The sequence below is a fragment of the Oncorhynchus keta genome, chromosome 5 (assembly GCF_023373465.1).
Source record: "Oncorhynchus keta strain PuntledgeMale-10-30-2019 chromosome 5, Oket_V2, whole genome shotgun sequence".
Lineage (NCBI taxonomy): Eukaryota > Metazoa > Chordata > Actinopteri > Salmoniformes > Salmonidae > Oncorhynchus > Oncorhynchus keta.
The window spans coordinates 37,251,616-37,274,275 of record NC_068425.1 but is presented as its reverse complement, the minus strand read 5'-3'; the positions used below and the strand labels follow the sequence as shown (position 1 = coordinate 37,274,275).

The 22,660-nt window shown below is 46.5% G+C and overlaps 1 protein-coding gene across 1 annotated transcript in view; it reads right to left on the bottom strand.

The window, feature by feature from the left end:
* Positions 1–22,660, bottom strand: part of wipi1 (WD repeat domain, phosphoinositide interacting 1) — a 42,319-nt gene that overhangs the window by 18,501 nt on the left and 1,158 nt on the right. Inside the window, exons 2-6 of the mRNA XM_052519834.1 lie at positions 13,952–14,034; positions 9,798–9,964; positions 6,223–6,319; positions 6,008–6,105; positions 1,081–1,173 (exon numbers count right to left, since the gene is read on the bottom strand). Coding sequence (XP_052375794.1) covers positions 1,081–1,173; positions 6,008–6,105; positions 6,223–6,319; positions 9,798–9,964; positions 13,952–14,034 — 538 coding nt within the window. The remainder of the gene's footprint in view (positions 1–1,080; positions 1,174–6,007; positions 6,106–6,222; positions 6,320–9,797; positions 9,965–13,951; positions 14,035–22,660) is intronic.

Here is a 22,660-nt window from a genome sequence, read left to right as displayed (position 1 = left end):
CTGTCTAACTAGAGGGAGAAAGAGAGTCAGTCCCTCACAGTCAGGACTGTCTAACTAGAGGAAGGGGCAGTCAGTCCCTCACTGAGTCAGAGTCAGTCCCTCAGTCAGTCAGGACTGTCTAACTAGAGGGAGAAAGAGAGCTGTCAGTCCCTCACAGTCAGGACTGTCTAACTAGAGGGAGAAAGAGAGTCCCTCACAGTCAGGACTGTCTAACTAGAGGGAGAAAGAGAGTCAGTCCCTCACAGTCAGGACTGTCTAACTAGAGGGAGAAAGAGAGTCAGTCCCTCACAGTCAGGACTGTCTAACTAGAGGGAGAAAGAGAGTCAGTCCCTCACAGTCAGGACTGTCTAACTAGAGGGAGAAAGTGTCATGCCTCTTCAGGATGCCCCGCCCACATGGGCTTATAATACACTGTGTGCTGCAGCAGAGTACATCTACTACTAGTCAAGTACTGAATGTTTTGGACATGGCCAGGGCCTAACTGCAATATCCAGGTATGTTGTCAAAAAGCAGCGCTGGCCTCCCATCACTAGGGGCAGCTGTCCTGGTAGTGCTTACCCTCTCTGAGGCGTTGGCCTCCCATCACTAGGGGCAGCTGTCCTGGTAGTGCTTACCCTCTCTGAGGCGCTGGCCTCCCATCACTAGGGGCAGCTGTCCTGGTAGTGCTTACCCTCTCTGGCCTCCCAGGCGCTGGCCTCCCGCTGGCCTCCCATCACTAGGGGCAGCTGTCCTGGTAGTGCTTACCCTCTCTGAGGCGTTGGCCTCCCATCACTAGGGGCAGCTGTCCTGGTAGTGCTTACCCTCTCTGAGGCGCTGGCCTCCCATCACTAGGGGCAGCTGTCCTGGTAGTGCTTACCCTCTCTGAGGCGCTGGCCTCCCGTCACTAGGGGCAGCTGTCCTGGTAGTGCTTACCCTCTCTGAGGCGCTGGCCTCCCATCACTAGGGGCAGCTGTCCTGGTAGTGCTTACCCTCTCTGAGGCGCTGGCCTCCCATCACTAGGGGCAGCTGTCCTGGTAGTGCTTACCCTCTCTGAGGCGCTGGCCTCCCGTCACTAGGGGCTGCTGTCCTGGTAGTGCTTACCCTCTCTGAGGCGCTGGCCAGCTTGGTGCCTGACGAGTTAAAGGTGAGAGCAGCCAGGGGACTGTCATGGGCCGGGATCATTGTGAGAGTGCTCTGAGAGAGAGAGAGAAGAGAGAAGAGAGAAGAGAGAGAGAGAGAAAGAGAGAGAGAGAGAGAGAGAGAGAGAGGGCGGGAGAGGAGAGAGAGAGAGATGATTGACTGCTTTACATGGGACTGCAACGCAATTATACCACTGAGTCATAAAACAGAAACATGGTGAAACTGCCATATATAACAACCTGACTGCAATGTCTGAACATGTCTGAACATCACAAACATCACTTCAATGTAGCAGAGAGCACAGTATAATAGCAGTACAATAGTAGTACTGACAACCAAGCTATAGAGCACAGTATAATAGCAGTACAATAGTAGTACTGACAACCAAGCTATAGAGCACAGTATAATAGCAGTACAATAGTAGTACTGACGACCAAGCTATAGAGCACAGTATAATAGCAGTACAATAGTAGTACTGACAACAAGCTATAGAGAACATCATAATAGGGGCAGACAACCAAGCTATAGAGCACAGTATAATAGCAGTACAATAGTAGTACTGACCAACTATAGAGGCGCAATAACTAGCTATAGAGCACAGTATAATAGCAGTACAATAGTAGTACTGACAACCAAGCTATAGAGCACAGTATAATAGCAGTACAATAGTAGTACTGACAACCAAGCTATAGAGCACAGTATAATAGCAGTACAATAGTAGTACTGACGACCAAGCTATAGAGCACAGTATAATAGCAGTACAATAGTAGTACTGACAACCAAGCTATAGAGCACAGTATAATAGCAGTACAATAGTAGTACTGACAACCAAGCTATAGAGCACAGTATAATAGCAGTACAATAGTAGTACTGACGACCAAGCTATAGAGCACAGTATAATAGCAGTACAATAGTAGTACTGACAACCAAGCTATAGAGCACAGTATAATAGCAGTACAATAGTAGTACTGACAACCAAGCTATAGAGCACAGTATAATAGCAGTACAATAGTAGTACTGACAACCAAGCTATAGAGCACAGTATAATAGCAGTACAATAGTAGTACTGACAACCAAGCTATAGAGCACAGTATAATAGCAGTACAATAGTAGTACTGACAACCAAGCTATAGAGCACAGTATAATAGCAGTACAGTATAGTAGTACTGACACCAGCTATAGAGCACAGTACAGTAGTACAGTAGTAGTACTGTAGTATAGTAGCAGTACAATAGTAGTACTAGTAGTTTAGTAGTAGTACAGTAGTACTACAACCAAGCTATAGCAGCACAGTACAGTAGCAGTACAGTAGTAGTATTCAAGTTGTAGTAGTACAGTAGTATATAGTAGTTTAGAGTAGTAGTAGAGTAGTACAGTAGTAGTACAGTAGTAGTAATAGTAGTAGTACAGTAGTTTTGTAGTAGTACAGTATATAGTAGAGTAGTAGTAGTAGTACATAGTAGTACTGCAGTATAGTAGTAGTAGTAGTAGTACACTAGTAGTAGTACAGTAGTATAGTAGTAGTAGTAGAGTAGTAGTACAGTAGTTAGTATAGTAGCACAGTAGTACAGTAGTAGTTTGTAGTAGTACAGAAGTATAGCAGTACAGTACTATAGTAGTATAGGAGTACAGTACAGTAGTATCATAGTACAGTAGAATAATAGTACAGTAATATAGTAGTACAGTAGTAGTGCAGTAGTAGAGTAGTACAGTAGTAGTACAGTAGTATAGTGGTAGTACAGTAGTAGTACAGTAGTACAGTAGAAGTGCAGTAGTAGAGTAGTAGAGTAGTACAGTAGTAGTACAGTAGTAGTACAGTACTTTTGTAGTAGTACAGTAGTATAGTAGTAGTACAGTAGTAGTACAGCAGCAGTGCAGTAGCACAGTAGTAGTGTAGTAGTATAGTAGTAGTAGTACAGTAGTAGTACAGTAGTAGTACAGTACTTTTGTAGTAGTACAGTAGTATAGTAGTAGTACAGTAGTACAGTAGTTTTGTAGTAGTACAGAAGTATAGCAGTACAGTACTGTAGCAGTACAGTAGTAGTATAGTATAGTAGTACAGTAGTATCATAGTAGAGTATAATAATAGTACAGTAATATAGTAGTACAGTAGTAGAACAGTAGTATAGTGGTAGTACAGTAGTAGAACAGTAGTAGTACAGTACAGTAGTAGTACAGTAGTACAGTAGTAGTACAGTAGTATAGTGGAAGTACAGTAGTAGTACAGTAGTACAGTAGTAGAACAGTAGTACAGTAGTAGAACAGTAGTAGTACAGTAGTAGTGCAGAAGTAGAGTAGTACAGTAGTAGTACAGTAGTATAGTGGTAGTACAGTAGTAGTACAGTAGTAGTACAGTAGTATAGTGGTAGTAGTATAGTGGTAGTACAGTAGTAGTACAGTGGTACAGTAGAAGTGCAGTAGTAGAGTAGTACAGTAGTAGTACAGTAGTACAGTAGTACAGTAGTTTTGTAGTAGTATAGTAGTACAGTAGTAGCACAGTAGTAGTAGTACAGTAGCTTAGTAGTACATTAGTACAGTAGTAGTACATTCATTTTGTAGTAGTACAGTAGTATAGTAGAAGTATAGTAGTAGTAGAGTAGTACAGTAGTAGTACAGTAGTATAGTAGTAGTACAGTAGTACAGTAGTACATTCATTTTGTAGTAGTACAGTAGTATAGTAGAAGTATAGTAGTAGTAGAGTAGTACAGTAGTAGTACAGTAGTATAGTAGTAGTACAGTAGTACAGTAGTTTTGTAGTAGTACAGAAGTATAGCAGTACAGTACTATAGTAGTATAGGAGTACAGTACAGTAGTATCATAGTACAGTAGAATAATAGTACAGTAATATAGTAGTACAGTAGTAGTGCAGTAGTAGAGTAGTACAGTAGCAGTACAGTAGTACAGTAGCAGTAGAGTAGTATAGTAGCAGTAGAGTAGTATAGTATTAGTACAGTAGTATAGTAGTTGTACAGTAGTAGTGTAGTATAGTAGTAGTACAGTAGTAGTGCAACAGCAGTGCAGTAGTACAGTAGTACAGTAGTATAGTAGTAGTACAGTAGTAGTACAGCAGCAGTGCAGTAGCACAGTAGTAGTGTAGTAGTATAGTAGTAGTAGTACAGTAGTAGTACAGTAGTAGTACAGTACTTTTGTAGTAGTACAGTAGTATAGTAGTAGTACAGTAGTTTTGTAGTAGTACAGAAGTATAGCAGTACAGTACTGTAGCAGTACAGTAGTAGTATAGTATAGTAGTACAGTAGTATCATAGTACAGTAGAATAATAGTACAGTAATAGTAGTACAGTAGTAGAACAGTAGTATAGTGGTAGTACAGTAGTAGAACAGTAGTAGTACAGTACAGTAGTAGTACAGTAGTACAGTAGTAGTACAGTAGTATAGTGGAAGTACAGTAGTAGTACAGTAGTACAGTAGTAGAACAGTAGTACAGTAGTAGAACAGTAGTACAGTAGTAGTGCAGAAGTAGAGTAGTACAGTAGTAGTACAGTAGTATAGTGGTAGTACAGTAGTAGTACAGTAGTATAGTGGTAGTACAGTAGTAGTGCAGTAGTAGAGTAGTACAGTAGTAGTACAGTAGTACAGTAGTACAGTAGTAGTACAGTAGAGTAGTACAGTAGTAGCACAGTAGTACAGTAGTAGTACAGTAGTACACTAGTTTTGTAGTAGTAGATAAGTATAGCAGTACAGTACTGTAGTAGTACAGTAGTAGTACAGTAGTATCATAGTACAGTAGAATAATAGTACAGTAATATAGTAGTACAGTAGTACAGTAGTAGAGTAGTAGTGCAGTAGTACAGTAGTATAGTGGTGGTATAGTAGTAGTACAGTAGTAGTACAGTATTATAGTCGTAGTACAGTAGAATAGTAGTAGTACAGTAGTGTTGTAGTATAGTAGCAGTGCAGTAGTATAGTAGTAATACAGTAGCAGTACAGTAGTAGTATAGTCGCAGTACAGTAGTAATAGAGAGTATAGTAGTTGTACAGTAGCAGTAGAGTAGTATAGTAGTTCTTAGACTGCAGTAGATGTAGAGCTACTAGGGGGAGAGATGTAGAGTAGCAGTACAGTAGTAGTACTAGTACTAGTAGTAGCAGTAGAGTAGTATAGTAGCAGTACAGTAGTACAGTAGCAGTAGAGTAGTATAGTAGCAGTAGAGTAGTATAGTATTAGTACAGTAGTATAGTAGTTGTACAGTAGTAGTGTAGTATAGTAGTAGTACAGTAGTAGTGCAACAGCAGTGCAGTAGTACAGTAGTATAGTAGTAGTACAGTAGTAGTACAGCAGCAGTGCAGTAGCACAGTAGTAGTGTAGTAGTATAGTAGTAGTAGTACAGTAGTATAGTAGTATAGCAGTACAGTAGTAGTAATACAGTAGTGTGATAGTATAGTAGTATAGTAGTATAGTAGTAGTACAGTAGTAGTAGTAGTAGTACAGTAGTGGTACAGCAGCAGTGCAGTAGTACAGTAGTAGTATAGTAGTTGTGCAGTAGTACAGTAGTAGTACAGTAGTAGTATAGTAGTAGTATTACAGTAGTAGTACAGTAGTAGTACAGTAGTAGTAGTACAGTCGTAGTACAGTAGTAGTAGTACAGTAGTAGTAGTACAGTAGTAGTAGTAGTAGTAGTAGTAGTAGTAGTAATAGTACAGTAGTAGTACAGTAGTAGTACAGTAGTAGTATAGTAGTAATATTACAGTAGTAGTACAGTAGTAGTAGTACAGTAGTAGTAGTACAGTAGTAGTACAGTAGTAGTACAGTAGTAGTATAGTAGTAATATTACAGTAGGAGTACAGTAGTAGTAGTAGTACAGTAGTAGTAGTACAGTAGTAATAGTACAGTCGTAGTACAGTAGTAGTAGTACAGTAGTAGCAGGCCTTACCAGGTTGTTGGCATCGTAAACTATGATCTCTCCGATGGTGGAGCTGCCTGGGTAGACCAGGTATGAGTTGGAATGGTTGATGGACAGAGCACACAGACCTGAACGGAACAAACATGTTCATTTCAGTCCACAGAAAGACAGCTTCTGCTTTTCCCCATCAGAAACCCACAGAGCAGCACTGGTTTAGGAAACACTGTTCTGTACACTGTGTTTACCTGAGGGGTTGGAGGGCGTGTTGAGAAGGGTCTTCAGCAGCTTCATGTCTTTGATGTTGTGGATGTACACTGACTCCTCCAGACACACCACCAGCCTCTACAGAGGGGAGGGAGGGAGTCTGGAGTCTGAGAGAGAGAGGATGTTGTTACTGTAGAGAGAGAGTTGAGGACAGAGAGAGAGTTGAGAGTAGTTAGAGTCTGTTGAGTCTGAGAGAGAGAGAGAGGGGAGAGTTAGAGATAGGTCTGTTGAGTAGAGTAGAGAGGAGAGAGTTACTGTAGTTACCTGTCTGAGAGAGAGTCTGAGAGAGAGGAGAGTTGAGTAGTTAGAGTCTGTTGAGAGAGAGAGGAGAGAGAGTTGTTACTGTAGTTAGAGGTCTGAGAGTCTGAGAGAGAGGAGTTGTTAGAGAGGATGTAGTTACCTGTCTGGGAGAGTCTGACAGAGGAGATGGGTTAGAGTAGTTAGAGTCTGTTGAGTCTGACAGAGTCAGGAGTTGTTAGAGGGTTAGAGTCTGTTGAGTCTGACAGAGAGGATGTTGTTACTGAGTTACCTGTCTGTTGAGTCTGACAGAGAGGAGCAGAGTTGTTAGAGTAGTTACCTGTCTGTTGAGTCTGAGAGAGAGAGAGGGAGAGAGGAGACTGTTAGTATGTGAATTGCGATGATCATTTCCTGGCAGGTTATCCTATGTCAACATGTCCTAACAAAAAGTGTTCAAAATCAACAGCTGCTGACAACAACGTCTCTACGTGGTCTCTATATGTATGTCTCTGTTGTTGTTACTGTAGTTACCTGTCTGTTGAGTCTGACAGAGAGGATGTTGTTACTGTAGTTACCTGTCTGTTGAGTCTGACAGAGAGGATGTTGTTACTGTAGTTACCTGTCTGTTGAGTCTGACAGAGAGGATGTTGTTACTGTAGTTACCTGTCTGTTGAGTCTGACAGAGAGGATGTTGTTACTGTAGTTACCTGTCTGTTGAGTCTGACAGAGAGGATGTTGTTACTGTAGTTACCTGTCTGTTGAGTCTGACAGAGAGGATGTTGTTACTGTAGTTACCTGTCTGTTGAGTCTGACAGAGAGGATGTTGTTACTGTAGTTACCTGTCTGTTGAGTCTGACAGAGAGGATGTTGCCTTACTGTAGTTACCTGTCTGTTGAGTCTGACAGAGAGGATGTTGTTACTGTAGTTACCTGTCTGTTGAGTCTGACAGAGAGGATGTTGTTACTGTAGTTACCTGTCTGTTGAGTCTGACAGAGACTGTAGTTACCTGGTTTCTGATGTTGTTACTGTAGTTACCTGTCTGTTGAGTCTGACAGAGAGGATGTTGTTACTGTAGTTACCTGTCTGTTGAGTCTGACAGAGAGGATGTTGTTACTGTAGTTACCTGTCTGTTGAGTCTGACAGAGAGGATGTTGTTACTGTAGTTACCTGTCTGTTGAGTCTGACAGAGAGGATGTTGTTACTGTAGTTACCTGTCTGTTGAGTCTGACAGAGAGGATGTTGTTACTGTAGTTACCTGTCTGTTGAGTCTGACAGAGAGGATGTTGTTACTGTAGTTACCTGTCTGTTGAGTCTGACAGAGAGGATGTTGTTACTGTAGTTACCTGTCTGTTGAGTCTGACAGAGAGGATGTTACTGTGTTACTGTAGTTGTTACTGTAGTTACCTGTCTGTTGAGTCTGACAGAGAGGATGTTGTTACTGTAGTTACCTGTCTGTTGAGTCTGACAGAGAGGATGTTGTTACTGTAGTTACCTGTCTGTTGAGTCTGACAGAGAGGATGTTGTTACTGTAGTTACCTGTCTGTTGAGTCTGACAGAGAGGATGTTGTTACTGTAGTTACCTGTCTGTTGAGTCTGACAGAGAGGATGTTGTTACTGTAGTTACCTGTCTGTTGAGTCTGACAGAGAGGATGTTGTTACTGTAGTTACCTGTCTGTTGAGTCTGACAGAGAGGATGTTGTTACTGTAGTTACCTGTCTGTTGAGTCTGACAGAGAGGATGTTGTTACTGTAGTTACCTGTCTGTTGAGTCTGACAGAGAGGATGTTGTTACTGTAGTTACCTGTCTGTTGAGTCTGACAGAGAGGATGTTGTTACTGTAGTTACCTGTCTGTTGAGTCTGACAGAGAGGATGTTGTTACTGTAGTTACCTGTCTGTTGAGTCTGACAGAGAGGATGTTGTTACTGTACAGAGAGGATGTTGTTACTGTAGTTACCTGTCTGTTGAGTCTGACAGAGAGGATGTTGTTACTGTAGTTACCTGTCTGTTGAGTCTGACAGAGAGGATGTTGTTACTGTAGTTACCTGTCTGTTGAGTCTGACAGAGAGGATGTTGTTACTGTAGTTACCTGTCTGTTGAGTCTGACAGAGAGGATGTTGTTACTGTAGTTACCTGTCTGTCTGAGTCTGACAGAGAGGATGTTGTTACTGTAGTTACCTGTCTGTTGAGTCTGACAGAGAGGATGTTGTTACTGTAGTTACCTGTCTGTTGAGTCTGACAGAGAGGATGTTGTTACTGTAGTTACCTGTCTGTTGAGTCTGACAGAGAGGATGTTGTTACTGTAGTTACCTGTCTGTTGAGTCTGACAGAGAGGATGTTGTTACTGTAGTTACCTGTCTGTTGAGTCTGACAGAGAGGATGTTGTTACTGTAGTTACCTGTCTGTTGAGTCTGACAGAGAGGATGTTGTTACTGTAGTTACCTGTCTGTTGAGTCTGACAGAGAGGATGTTGTTACTGTAGTTACCTGTCTGTTGAGTCTGACAGAGAGGATGTTGTTACTGTAGTTACCTGTCTGTTGAGTCTGACAGAGAGGATGTTGTTACTGTAGTTACCTGTCTGTTGAGTCTGACAGAGAGGATGTTGTTACTGTAGTTACCTGTCTGTTGAGTCTGACAGAGAGGATGTTGTTACTGTAGTTACCTGTCTGTTGAGTCTGACAGAGAGGATGTTGTTACTGTAGTTACCTGTCTGTTGAGTCTGACAGAGAGGATGTTGTTACTGTAGTTACCTGTCTGTTGAGTCTGACAGAGAGGATGTTGTTACTGTAGTTACCTGTCTGTTGAGTCTGACAGAGAGGATGTTGTTACTGTAGTTACCTGTCTGTTGAGTCTGACAGAGAGGATGTTGTTACTGTAGTTACCTGTCTGTTGAGTCTGACAGAGAGGATGTTGTTACTGTAGTTACCTGTCTGTTGAGTCTGACAGAGAGGATGTTGTTACTGTAGTTACCTGTCTGTTGAGTCTGACAGAGAGGATGTTGTTACTGTAGTTACCTGTCTGTTGAGTCTGACAGAGAGGATGTTGTTACTGTAGTTACCTGTCTGTTGAGTCTGACAGAGAGGATGTTGTTACTGTAGTTACCTGTCTGTTGAGTCTGACAGAGAGGATGTTGTTACTGTAGTTACCTGTCTGTTGAGTCTGACAGAGAGGATGTTGTTACTGTAGTTACCTGTCTGTTGAGTCTGACAGAGAGGATGTTGTTACTGTAGTTACCTGTCTGTTGAGTCTGACAGAGAGGATGTTGTTACTGTAGTTACCTGTCTGTTGAGTCTGACAGAGAGGATGTTGTTACTGTAGTTACCTGTCTGTTGAGTCTGACAGAGAGGATGTTGTTACTGTAGCTGTAGTTGCAGATCTCCGTTCCCTTCTTGAAGTGGTAGACGTTCATCCGTCTGGGGATGGAGAGACTGACCACCACCACCAGACTGCTGGAGAACAACCGCTCCACGATGTACACGTCTGGGGTCTCTGATGGGGAAGAGCAGGGGCACACAGGGGTAAGCATGGTATGGACATTAGTGTCCTGGGGGGCTGAGGTATTCTGGTATTAGTGTCCTGGGGGGCTGAGGTAACCTAGTATTCGTGTCCTGGGGGGCTGAGGTATTCTGGTATTAGTGTCCTGGGGGGCCTGGGGGCTGAGGTAGCCTGGGGGGGGGGCTATTGGTAGTGTCCTGGGGGGCTGGTATTCTGGGTGTCCTGGGGGGCTGAGCCTGGTATTAGTGTCCTGGGGTCCTCGGGGCTGAGGTAGCCTGGGGGGCTGAGGTATTAGTGTCCTGGGGGCTGAGGTAGCCTGGTATTAGTGTCCTGGGGGGCTGAGGTAGCCTGGTATTAGTGTCCTGGGGGCTGAGGTAGCCTGGTATTAGTGTCCTGGGGGCTGAGGTAGCCTGGTATTAGTGTCCTGGGGGGTGTCCTGGGGGGGGCTGAGGTAGCCTGGTATTAGTGTTCTGGGGGGCTAAGGTAACCTAGTATTCGTGTCCTGGGGGTGCTGAGGTAGCCTGGTATTAGTGTTCTGGGGGGTTGCGGCAGCCTGGTATTAGTGTCCTGGGGGCTGAGGTAGCCTGGTATTAGTGTCCTGGGGGGCTGAGGTAGCCTGGTATTAGTGTCCTGGGGGGCTGAGGTAGCCTGGTATTAGTGTCCTGGGGGGCTGAGGTAGCCTGGTATTAGTGTCCTGGGGGGCTGAGGTAGCCTGGTATTAGTGTCCTGGGGGGCTGAGGTAGCCTGGTATTAGTGTCCTGGGGGGCTGAGGTAGCCTGGTATTAGTGTCCTGGGGGCTGAGGTAGCCTGGTATTAGTGTCCTGGGGGGCTGAGGTAGCCTGGTATTAGTGTCCTGGGGGGCTGAGGTAGCCTGGTATTAGTGTCCTGGGGGGTGCTGAGGTAGCCTGATATTAGTGTCCTGACATGGCTGGTTTCTATCTCCACACCACTGTGTCTGCCAGTAATAATGAACTGAACAGTAAATCACCAGAGACTGCTGGCTAGTGAAGTTATCCATCTACTATTGCCTGTCAACCATTTATCAGTCTACACACAGTGTCTGCAACCCAAATTACACCCTATTGCCTATTTACTGTTGACTGGGAGCCACAGGGCTCTATGTATTTGGAACACAGCCAGTGATTCACTACAAGGAAGTAGACTAACAGATTACCCATCATTGGAAGAGGACTGGCAAGTAATTTCCCTGTAACTGACACTAATGTCCAGAGAGAGAGGCTGGACAACACAACTAGAATGAGATCCTCTGTACGGACTGAACAATTCTACAGCTTCCTGTATGAGTCAGAGGCCTGTATGAGTCAGAGGCCTGTATGAGTCAAAGTCCTGTATGAGTCAGAGTCCTGTATGAGTCAGAGGCCTGTATGAGTCAGAGGCCTGTATGAGTCAGAGGCCTGTATGAGTCAGAGGCCTGTATGAGTCAGAGTCCTGTATGAGTCAGAGGCCTGTATGAGTCAGAGGCCTGTATGAGTCAGAGGCCTGTATGAGTCAGAGGCCTGTATGAGTCAGAGTCCTGTATGAGTCAGAGGCCTGTATGAGCCAGAGGCCTGTATGAGTCAGAGGCCTGTATGAGCCAGAGGCCTGTATGAGTCAGAGGCCTGTATGAGCCAGAGGCCTGTATGAGCAGAGGCCTGTATGAGTCAGAGGCCTGTATGAGTCAGAGGCCTGTATGAGTCAGAGGCCTGTATGAGCCAGAGGCCTGTATGAGTCAGAGGCCTGTATGAGCCAGAGGCCTGTATGAGTCAGAGGCCTGTATGAGTCAGAGGCCTGTATGAGCCAGAGGCCTGTATGAGCCAGAGGCCTGTATGAGCCAGAGGCCTGTATGAGCCAGAGGCCTGTATGAGTCAGAGGCCTGTATGAGCCAGAGGCCTGTATGAGTCAGAGGCCTGTATGAGCCAGAGGCCTGTATGAGCCAGAGGCCTGTATGAGCCAGAGGCCTGTATGAGCCAGAGGCCTGTATGAGTCAGAGGCCTGTATGAGTCAGAGGCCTGTATGAGTCAGAGGCCTGTATGAGTCAGAGGCCTGTATGAGTCAGAGGCCTGTATGAGCCAGAGGCCTGTATGAGCCAGAGGCCTGTATGAGTCAGAGTCCTGTATGAGCCAGAATCCTGTATGAGTCAGAGGCCTGTATGAGTCAGAGTCTTGAAGGGAGATAATATCACATCCCAATATAAAGCTCTGGTATAGGAGTCATAGAGTACAAGCAGCCTATCAGAGAGAGGCAGAGGAGAACAGGCAGCCTATCAGAGAGAGGCAGAGGAGAACAGGCAGCCTATCAGAGAGAGGCAGAGGAGAACAGGCAGAGGAGAACAAGGCAGCCTATCAGAGAGAGGCAGAGGAGAACAGGCAGCCTATCAGAGAAATGCAGAGGTGTTGGAACTAAGTCTATTCTAGGGGAAGGGTTATGGGGTTTGTTTGGGACGGGTTCTTAGGCGAAGGGGTTTGTTTGGGATGGGGTCTGTAGGAGTCAGAGGCCTGTAAGGGAAGGCCTGTCTGGGGTCAGAGGCCTGTCTGGAGAGGCCTGTCTAGGTGTATGAAGAGGCCTGTTTGGGACAGAGGCCTGTATGAGTCCGGGCCTGTAGGGTCAGGGGCCTGTTTGGGAGGGGGTCTAGGGAAGAGGTTTGTTTGGGATGGGGTCTAGGGGTCAGGGGCCTGTTTGAGTTTGGGATGGGGTCTAGGGTCCTGAAGAGGTTTGTTTGGGATGGGGTCTGGGGAAGAGTTTGTTTGGGATGGGGAAGGGTCTAGGTTTGTTTGGGATGGGGTCTAGGGAAGAGGTTTGTTTGGGATGGGGTCTAGGGGAAGGCTCTGTTTGGGATGGGTCATAGTCTATCAGAGGGGCAGAGGTTTGGGACAGGCAGCCTAGGGAAGGCAGAGGTGTTTGGGACTAAGTCTATTCTAGGGGAAGAGGTTTGTTTGGGAAGGGTTCTAGGGGAAGGGGTTTGTTTGGGATGGGGTCTAGGGGAAGGGTCTAGGGAAGTTTGTTTGGGATTCTAGGGACGAGGGGTTTGTTTGGGATGGGGTCTAGGGGGATCTAGGGAAGAGGTATGTTTGGGATGGGGTCTAGGGGAAGAGGTTTGTTTGGGATGGGGTCTAGGGGAAGAGGTTTGTTTGGGATGGGGTCTAGGGGAAGAGTTTGTTTGGGATGGGGTCTAGGGGAAGAGGTTTGTTTGGGATGGGGTCTAGGGGAAGGGTCTAGGGGTTTGTTTGGGATGGGGTCTAGGGGAAGAGGTTTGTTTGGGATGGGGTCTAGGGGAAGAGGTTTGTTTGGGATGGGGTCTAGGGGAAGGGTCTAGGGGAAGAGGTTGTTTGGGATGGGGTCTAGGGGAAGAGGTTTGTTTGGGATGGGGTCTAGGAGAAGAGGTTTGTTTGGGATGGGGTCTAGGGGAAGAGGTTTGTTTGGGATGGGGTCTAGGGGAAGGGTCTAGGGGTTTGTTTGGGATGGGGTCTAGGGGAAGAAGTTGGTGTGGGATGGGGTCTAGGGGAAGAGGTTTGTTTGGGATGGGGTCTAGGGGAAGAGGTTTGTTTGGGATGGGGTCTAGGGTCTAGGCGAAGAGGTTTGTTTGGGATGGGGTCTAGGGTAAGAGGTTTGTTTGGGATGGGTTTGGGATGGGGTCTAGGGGAGGTTTGTTTGGGATGGGGTCTAGGAGGGAAGAGGTTTGTTTGGGATGGGGTCTAGGGAAGGGTCTAGGTTTGTTTGGGATGGGGTCTAGGAGAAGAGGTTTGTTTGGGATGGGGTCTAGGGAAGAGGTTTGTTTGGGATGGGGTCTAGGAGAAGAGGTTTGTTTGGGATGGGGTCTAGGAGAAGAGGTTTGTTTGGGATGGGGTCTAGGAGAAGAGGTTTGTTTGGGATGGGGTCTAGGAGAAGAGGTATGTTTGGGATGGGGTCTAGGGGAAGAGGTTTGTTTGGGACGGGATCTAGGGGAAGGCTCTAGGGGTTTGTTTGGGACGGGGCTATACTAACCGCTCTCGTAGATGCAGTCCAGTTTGTCCACTGAGGTCACAGTGAACAGCTTATAGCCTGTCTTGGTTCCCACTGCCAATGACCTGGGAACACAACAACACATACAGAGGTTGATAAACACATATAGAATATTACAAGTCAAAGTGACTAATGTGTGACTAGTTTCTTCATGCACGCCAGAGTATTTAGGAATACAGAGTGCACACACACACACACACACACACACACACACACACACACACACACACACACACACACACAGAGGTAGATCATTTAAAAAACACATTGAATATGTTAGGATAAAAACAAGTCAATGATGTGTGACTCATCTCATGCACACCAGACTTTGCTCTCAATGGTTTCATAGACACTGTTTATTTGGGGATTCCAGAACGAGAAACGGTTACTTTGTTTTTCAAGTTTGCTGCAAGGACTTTTGATAAAAGGGACAAAAACATGGAAATGCTGTAAATGCTGTGTTCTCCATCCATTCTGGACAGGAGGGAACTTCCCCCAAACTTCATGACTGAAATATCATTTTCACTTCAACATGATATTGCCTATGGAGTGCAGTCATCTAGTAGGGAGTGCAGTCATCTAGCAGGGAGGACAGTCATCTAGTAGGGAGGACAGTCATCTAGCAGGGAGGACAGTCATCTAGCAGGGAGGACAGTCATCTAGCAGGGAGGACAGTCATCTAGCAGGGAGGACAGTCATCTAGCAGGGAGGACAGTCATCTAGTAGGGAGGACAGTCATCTAGTAGGGAGGACAGTCATCTAGTAGGGAGGACAGTCATCTAGCAGGGAGGACAGTCATCTAGTAGGGAGGACAGTCATCTAGCAGGGAGGACAGTCATCTAGCAGGGAGGACAGTCATCTAGCAGGGAGGACAGTCATCTAGCAGGGAGGACAGTCATCTAGCAGGGAGGACAGTCATCTAGCAGGGAGGACAGTCATCTAGCAGGGAGGACAGTCATCTAGCAGGGAGGACAGTCATCTAGCAGGGAGGACAGTCATCTAGCAGGGAGGACAGTCATCTAGCAGGGAGGACAGTCATCTAGTAGGGAGGACAGTCATCTAGTAGGGAGGACAGTCATCTAGTAGGGAGGACAGTCATCTAGTAGGGAGGACAGTCATCTAGTAGGGAGGACAGTCATCTAGTAGGGAGGACAGTCATCTAGCAGGGAGGACAGTCATCTAGTAGGGAGGACAGTCATCTAGCAGGGAGGACAGTCATCTAGCAGGGAGGACAGTCATCTAGCAGGGAGGACAGTCATCTAGCAGGGAGGACAGTCATCTAGTAGGGAGGACAGTCATCTAGCAGAGAGGAAAGTCATCTAGCAGGGAGGACAGTCATCTAGCAGGGAGGACAGTCATCTAGTAGGGAGGACAGTCATCTAGCAGGGAGGACAGTCATCTAGCAGGGAGGACAGTCATCTAGTAGGGAGGACAGTCATCTAGCAGGGAGGACAGTCATCTAGCAGGGAGGACAGTCATCTAGTAGGGAGGACAGTCATCTAGCAGAGAGGACAGTCATCTAGCAGGGAGGACAGTCATCTAGCAGGGAGTGCAGTCATCTAGTCAGTCATCTAGCAGGGAGGACAGTCATCTAGCAGGGAGGACAGTCATCTAGTAGGGAGGACAGTCATCTAGTAGGGAGGACAGTCATCTAGTAGGGAGGACAGTCATCTAGTAGGGAGGACAGTCATCTAGTAGGGAGGACAGTCATCTAGCAGGGAGGACAGTCATCTAGCAGGGAGGACAGTCATCTAGTAGGGAGGACAGTCATCTAGCAGGGAGGACAGTCATCTAGCAGGGAGGACAGTCATCTAGCAGGGAGGACAGTCATCTAGCAGGGAGGACAGTCATCTAGTAGGGAGGACAGTCATCTAGCAGGGAGGACAGTCATCTAGCAGGGAGGACAGTCATCTAGCAGGGAGGACAGTCATCTAGCAGGGAGGACAGTCATCTAGCAGGGAGGACAGTCATCTAGCAGGGAGGACAGTCATCTAGCAGAGAGGAAAGTCATCTAGCAGGGAGGACAGTCATCTAGCAGGGAGGACAGTCATCTAGTAGGAGGACAGTCATCTAGGGAGGACAGTCATCTAGCAGGGAGGACAGTCATCTAGTAGGGAGGACAGTCATCTAGCAGGGAGGACAGTCATCTAGCAGGAGGAAGTCATCTAGCAGGGAGGACAGTCATCTAGTAGGAGGACAGTCATCTAGTAGGGAGGACAGTCATCTAGTAGGGAGGACAGTCATCTAGCAGGGAGGACAGTCATCTAGCAGAGAGGAAGTCATCTAGCAGGGAGGACAGTCATCTAGCAGGGAGGACAGTCATCTAGTAGGGAGGACAGTCATCTAGCAGGGAGGACAGTCATCTAGCAGGGAGGACAGTCATCTAGCAGAGAGGAAAGTCATCTAGCAGGGAGGACAGTCATCTAGCAGGAGGACAGTCATCTAGAGGGAGGACAGTCATCTAGTAGGGAGGACAGTCATCTAGCAGGGAGGACAGTCATCTAGCAGGGAGTCATCTAGCAGGAGGACAGTCATCTAGCAGGGAGGACAGTCATCTAGCAGGGAGGACAGTCATCTAGTAGGGAGGACAGTCATCTAGTAGGGAGGACAGTCATCTAGCAGGGAGGACAGTCATCTAGTAGGGAGGACAGTCATCTAGTAGGGAGGACAGTCATCTAGTAGGGAGGACAGTCATCTAGTAGGGAGGACAGTCATCTAGCAGGGAGGACAGTCATCTAGTAGGGAGGACAGTCATCTAGTAGGACTCATTTCAAATGGACAGTCATCTAGTTTGGGAGGACAGTCATCTAGAGGGAGGACAGTCATCTAGCAGGGAGGACAGTCATCTAGCAGGGAGGACAGTCATCTTTGGGGAGGACAGTCATCTAGTAGGGAGGACAGTCATCTAGCAGGGAGGACAGTCATCTAGCAGGGAGGACAGTCATCTAGCAGGGAGGACAGTCATCTAGCAGGGAGGACAGTCATCTAGCTAGGGTGTTTTTAGGGGCACGTCCCAATTGGCACCCTAAATAGTGCACTACTTTTTGACCAGGGCCCATAGGTTAGTGCACTATATAGGGAATAGGGTGCCATTGCAGTGTTTATAAAGTTGACTGAGTTGTTCCATTGGACAGTTTCTAAAAGCCACTACTCTGTTCCCCTGGATGGGGTGTCTGCTGTACATGTCTGGTCCCGCTCTGGAAACGGGGAACAAACCTGCAATCATCATCACTGAAAGAAAGAAAAGAGTGTGTTTGCCATTTTTCTTTTGCCACAAACACAACCAGATTCCACAGTGAAGCTCTCAGTCTTCACGGTACGCATTGTTCCTGACTTTTTTTCAAATGGATATTTGGTCATCTTTTTTTCCGGGAACTTTCTTTGTTTTTTTTTTTGCTCGTTTTGAATGCTGTTTTTATTGTGAGATCTCTGGTGGATCAGATCCCCACTGCAGGCTATGTATTACGTAGGCCTATGGGGTTAAAAAATGCCCTCCTTTGGCCGACGTATCAAAATGCTTTGGGAATGTGTCGTTTGGAGAGCGGTCGAACATTGGGAATGTGTCGTTTGGAGAGCGGTTGAACATTGGGAATGTGTCGTTTGGAGAGCGGTTGAACATTGGGAATATGTCGTTTGGAGAGCGGTTGAACATTGGGAATATGTCGTTTGGAGAGCGGTCGAACATTGGGAATGTGTCGTTTGGAGAGCGGTTGAACATTGGGAATATGTCGTTAGGAGAGCGGTTGAACATTGGGAATGTGTCGTTTGGAGAGCGGTTGAACATTGGGAATATGTCGTTTGGAGAGCGGTTGAACATTGGGAATATGTCGTTTGGAGAGCGGTTGAACATTGGGAATATGTTGTTTGGAGAGCGGTTGAACATTGGGAATATGTCGTTAGGAGAGCGGTTGAACATTGGGAATATGTCGTTAGGAGAGCGGTTGAACATTGGGAATATGTCGTTTGGAGAGCGGTTGAACATTGGGAATATGTCGTTAGGAGAGCGGTTGAACATTGGGAATATGTCGTTTGGAGAGCGGTCGAACATTGGGAATGTGTCGTTTGGAGAGCGGTTGAACATTGGGAATATGTCGTTTGGAGAGCGGTTGAACATTGGGAATATGTCGTTTGGAGAGCGGTTGAACATTGGGAATATGTCGTTAGGAGAGCGGTTGAACATTGGGAATGTGTCGTTAGGAGAGCGGTTGAGAGCGGTTGAACATTGGGAATATGTCGTTAGGAGAGCGGTTGAACATTGGGAATATGTCGTTTGGAGAGCGGTTGAACATTGGGAATATGTCGTTGGGAATATGTCGAGAGCGGTTGAACATTGGGAATGTGTCGTTTGGAGAGCGGTTGAACATTGGGAATATGTCGTTAGGAGAGCGGTTGAACATTGGGAATATGTCGTTAGGAGAGCGGTTGAACATTGGGAATATGTCGTTAGGAGAGCGGTTGAACATTGGGAATATGTCGTTAGGAGAGCGGTTGAACATTGGGAATATGTCGTTAGGAGAGCGGTTGAACATTGGGAATATGTCGTTAGGAGAGCGGTTGAACATTGGGAATATGTCGTTAGGAGAGCGGTTGAACATTGGGAATGTGTCGTTAGGAGAGCGGTTGAACATTGGGAATATGTTGTTAGGAGAGCGGTTGAACATTGGGAATATGTTGTTAGGAGAGCGGTTGAACATTGGGAATATGTTGTTAGGAGAGCGGTTGAACATTGGGAATATGTCGTTAGGAGAGCGGTTGAACATTGGGAATATGTTGTTTGGAGAGCGGTTGAACATTGGGAATATGTTGTTTGGAGAGCGGTTGAACATTGGGAATATGTCGTTTGGAGAGCGGTTGAACATTGGGAATATGTCGTTAGGAGAGCGGTTGAACATTGGGAATATGTCGTTTGGAGAGCGGTTGAACATTGGGAATATGTCGTTTGGAGAGCGGTTGAACATTGGGAATATGTCGTTTGGAGAGCGGTTGAACATTGGGAATATGTCGTTTGGAGAGCGGTTGAACATTGGAAAGACGTCGCAGAGACATCAAACTTTAAGTTTTTATTTTCTCACAAATCAACACCATAATATATTGCCCATCGCATCTTGAAAGAAAACGTAGCCTGAAGTTGCACCGGAAGTAATTGTATATTCAGATCCAAACCCCAACACCACAACAGGTCTACTCTGTTCAGATCCAAACCCCAACACCACAGGACAACAGGTCTACTCTGTTCAGATCCAAACCCCAACACCACAGGACAACAGGTCTACTCTGTTCAGATCCAAACCCCAACACCACAGGACAACAGGTCTACTCTGTTCAGATCCAAACCCCAACACCACAGGACAACAGGTCTACTCTGTTCAGATCCAAACCCCAACACCACAGGACAACAGGTCTACTCTGTTCAGATCCAAACCCCAACACCACAGGACAACAGGTCTACTCTGTTCAGATCCAAACCCCAACACCACAGGACAACAGGTCTACTCTGTTCAGATCCAAACCCCAACACCACAGGACAACAGGTCTACTCTGTTCAGATCCAAACACCACAGGACAACAGGTCTACTCTGTTCAGATCCAAACCCCAACACCACAGGACAACAGGTCTACTCTGTTCAGATCCAAACCCCAACACCACAGGACAACAGGTCTACTCTGTTCAGATCCAAACCCCAACACCACAGGACAACAGGTCTACTCTGTTCAGATCCAAACCCCAACACCACAGGACAACAGGTCTACTCTGTTCAGATCCAAACCCCAACACCACAGGACAACAGGTCTACTCTGTTCAGATCCAAACCCCAACACCACAGGACAACAGGTCTACTCTGTTCAGATCCAAACCCCAACACCACAGGACAACAGGTCTACTCTGTTCAGATCCAAACCCCAACACCACAGGACAACAGGTCTACTCTGTTCAGATCCAAACCCCAACATCACAGGACAACAGGTCTACTCTGTTCAGATCCAAACCCCAACACCACAGGACAACAGGTCTACTCTGTTCAGATCCAAACCCCAACACCACAGGACAACAGGTCTACTCTGTTCAGATCCAAACCCCAACACCACAGGACAACAGGTCTACTCTGTTCAGATCCAAACCCCAACACCACAGGACAACAGGTCTACTCTGTTCAGATCCAAACCCCAACACCACAGGACAACAGGTCTACTCTGTTCAGATCCAAACCCCAACACCACAGGACAACAGGTCTACTCTGTTCAGATCCAAACCCCAACACCACAGGACAACAGGTCTACTCTGTTCAGATCCAAACCCCAACACCACAGGACAACAGGTCTACTCTGTTCAGATCCAAACCCCAACACCACAGGACAACAGGTCTACTCTGTTCAGATCCAAACCCCAACACCACAGGACAACAGGTCTACTCTGTTCAGATCCAAACCCCAACACCACAGGACAACAGGTCTACTCTGTTCAGATCCAAACCCCAACACCACAGGACAACAGGTCTACTCTGTTCAGATCCAAACCCCAACACCACAGGACAACAGGTCTACTCTGTTCAGATCCAAACCCCAACACCACAGGACAACAGGTCTACTCTGTTCAGATCCAAACCCCAACACCACAGGACAACAGGTCTACTCTGTTCAGATCCAAACCCCAACACCACAGGACAACAGGTCTACTCTGTTCAGATCCAAACCCCAACACCACAGGACAACAGGTCTACTCTGTTCAGATCCAAACCCCAACACCACAGGACAACAGGTCTACTCTGTTCAGATCCAAACCCCAACACCACAGGACAACAGGTCTACTCTGTTCAGATCCAAACCCCAACACCACAGGACAACAGGTCTACTCTGTTCAGATCCAAACCCCAACACCACAGGACAACCCCAACACCTACAGGACAACAGGTCTACTCTGTTCAGATCCAAACCCCAACACCACAGGACAACAGGTCTACTCTGTTCAGATCCAAACCCCAACACCACAGGACAACAGGTCTACTCTGTTCAGATCCAAACCCCAACACCACAGGACAACAGGTCTACTCTGTTCAGATCCAAACCCCAACACCACAGGACAACAGGTCTACTCTGTTCAGATCCAAACCCCAACACCACAGGACAACAGGTCTACTCTGTTCAGATCCAAACCCCAACACCACAGGACAACAGGTCTACTCTGTTCAGATCCAAACCCCAACACCACAGGACAACAGGTCTACTCTGTTCAGATCCAAACCCCAACACCACAGGACAACAGGTCTACTCTGTTCAGATCCAAACCCCAACACCACAGGACAACAGGTCTACTCTGTTCAGATCCAAACCCCAACACCACAGGACAACAGGTCTACTCTGTTCTATGTGTGTGTACCTAGTACCGAGCCTACAGACAGAAGCTATGGACAGGTGGTCCAAACTACTGTGTACTGTCCCTATTCCCTACATACAGTGTGGGCTGGTGGTCAAAACTAGTGTCCCTATACCCTACATACAGTGGGCTGTGTGTGTGGGCTGGGTGTACTGTGTGTGTGTGTGTAGGGCTGTGTCAATACTACTAATACTGTCCCTATTCCCTGTGTGTGGTAGCAGTCCCTGTTGTGAAAACTTAATACTTCCCTCCATACAGTGGGCCAGTCAGCCTCATATCAGGTGAGCTCAGGCCCTGGTCAAAACTACTAATACTGTCCCTATATACTGTCCCTATACCCTATTCATACAGTAGGGCTCTATAGGCCCTGGTCCCTATTCCCTACATACAGTAGGGCTCTATAGGCCCTGGTCAAAACTACTAATACTGTCCCTATTCCCTACATACAGTAGGGCTCTATAGGCCCTGGTCCAAACTACTAATACTGTCCCTATTCCCTACATACAGTAGGGCTCTATAGGCCCTGGTCAAAACTACTAATACTGTCCCTATTCCCTACATACAGTAGGGCTCTATAGGCCCTGGTCAAAACTACTAATACTGTCCCTATTCCCTACATACAGTAGGGCTCTATAGGCCCTGGTCCAAACTACTAATACTGTCCCTATTCCCTACATACAGTAGGGCTCTATAGGCCCTGGTCCAAACTACTAATACTGTCCCTATTCCCTACATACAGTAGGGCTCTATAGGCCCTGGTCCAAACTACTAATACTGTCCCTATTCCCTACATACAGTAGGGCTCTATAGGCCCTGGTCCAAACTACTAATACTGTCCCTATTCCCTACATACAGTAGGGCTCTATAGGCCCTGGTCCAAACTACTAATACTGTCCCTATTCCCTACATACAGTAGGGCTCTATAGGCCCTGGTCAAACTACTAATACTGTCCCTATTCCCTACATACAGTAGGGCTCTATAGGCCCTGGTCAAAACTACTAATACTGTCCCTATTCCCTACATACAGTAGGGCTCTATAGGCCCTGGTCAAAACTACTAATACTGTCCCTATTCCCTACATACAGTAGGGCTCTATAGGCCCTGGTCAAACTACTAATACTGTCCCTATTCCCTACATACAGTAGGGCTCTATAGGCCCTGGTCAAACTACTAATACTGTCCCTATTCCCTACATACAGTAGGGCTCTATAGGCCCTGGTCAAAACTACTAATACTGTCCCTATTCCCTACATACAGTAGGGCTCTATAGGCCCTGGTCAAAACTACTAATACTGTCCCTATTCCCTACATACAGTAG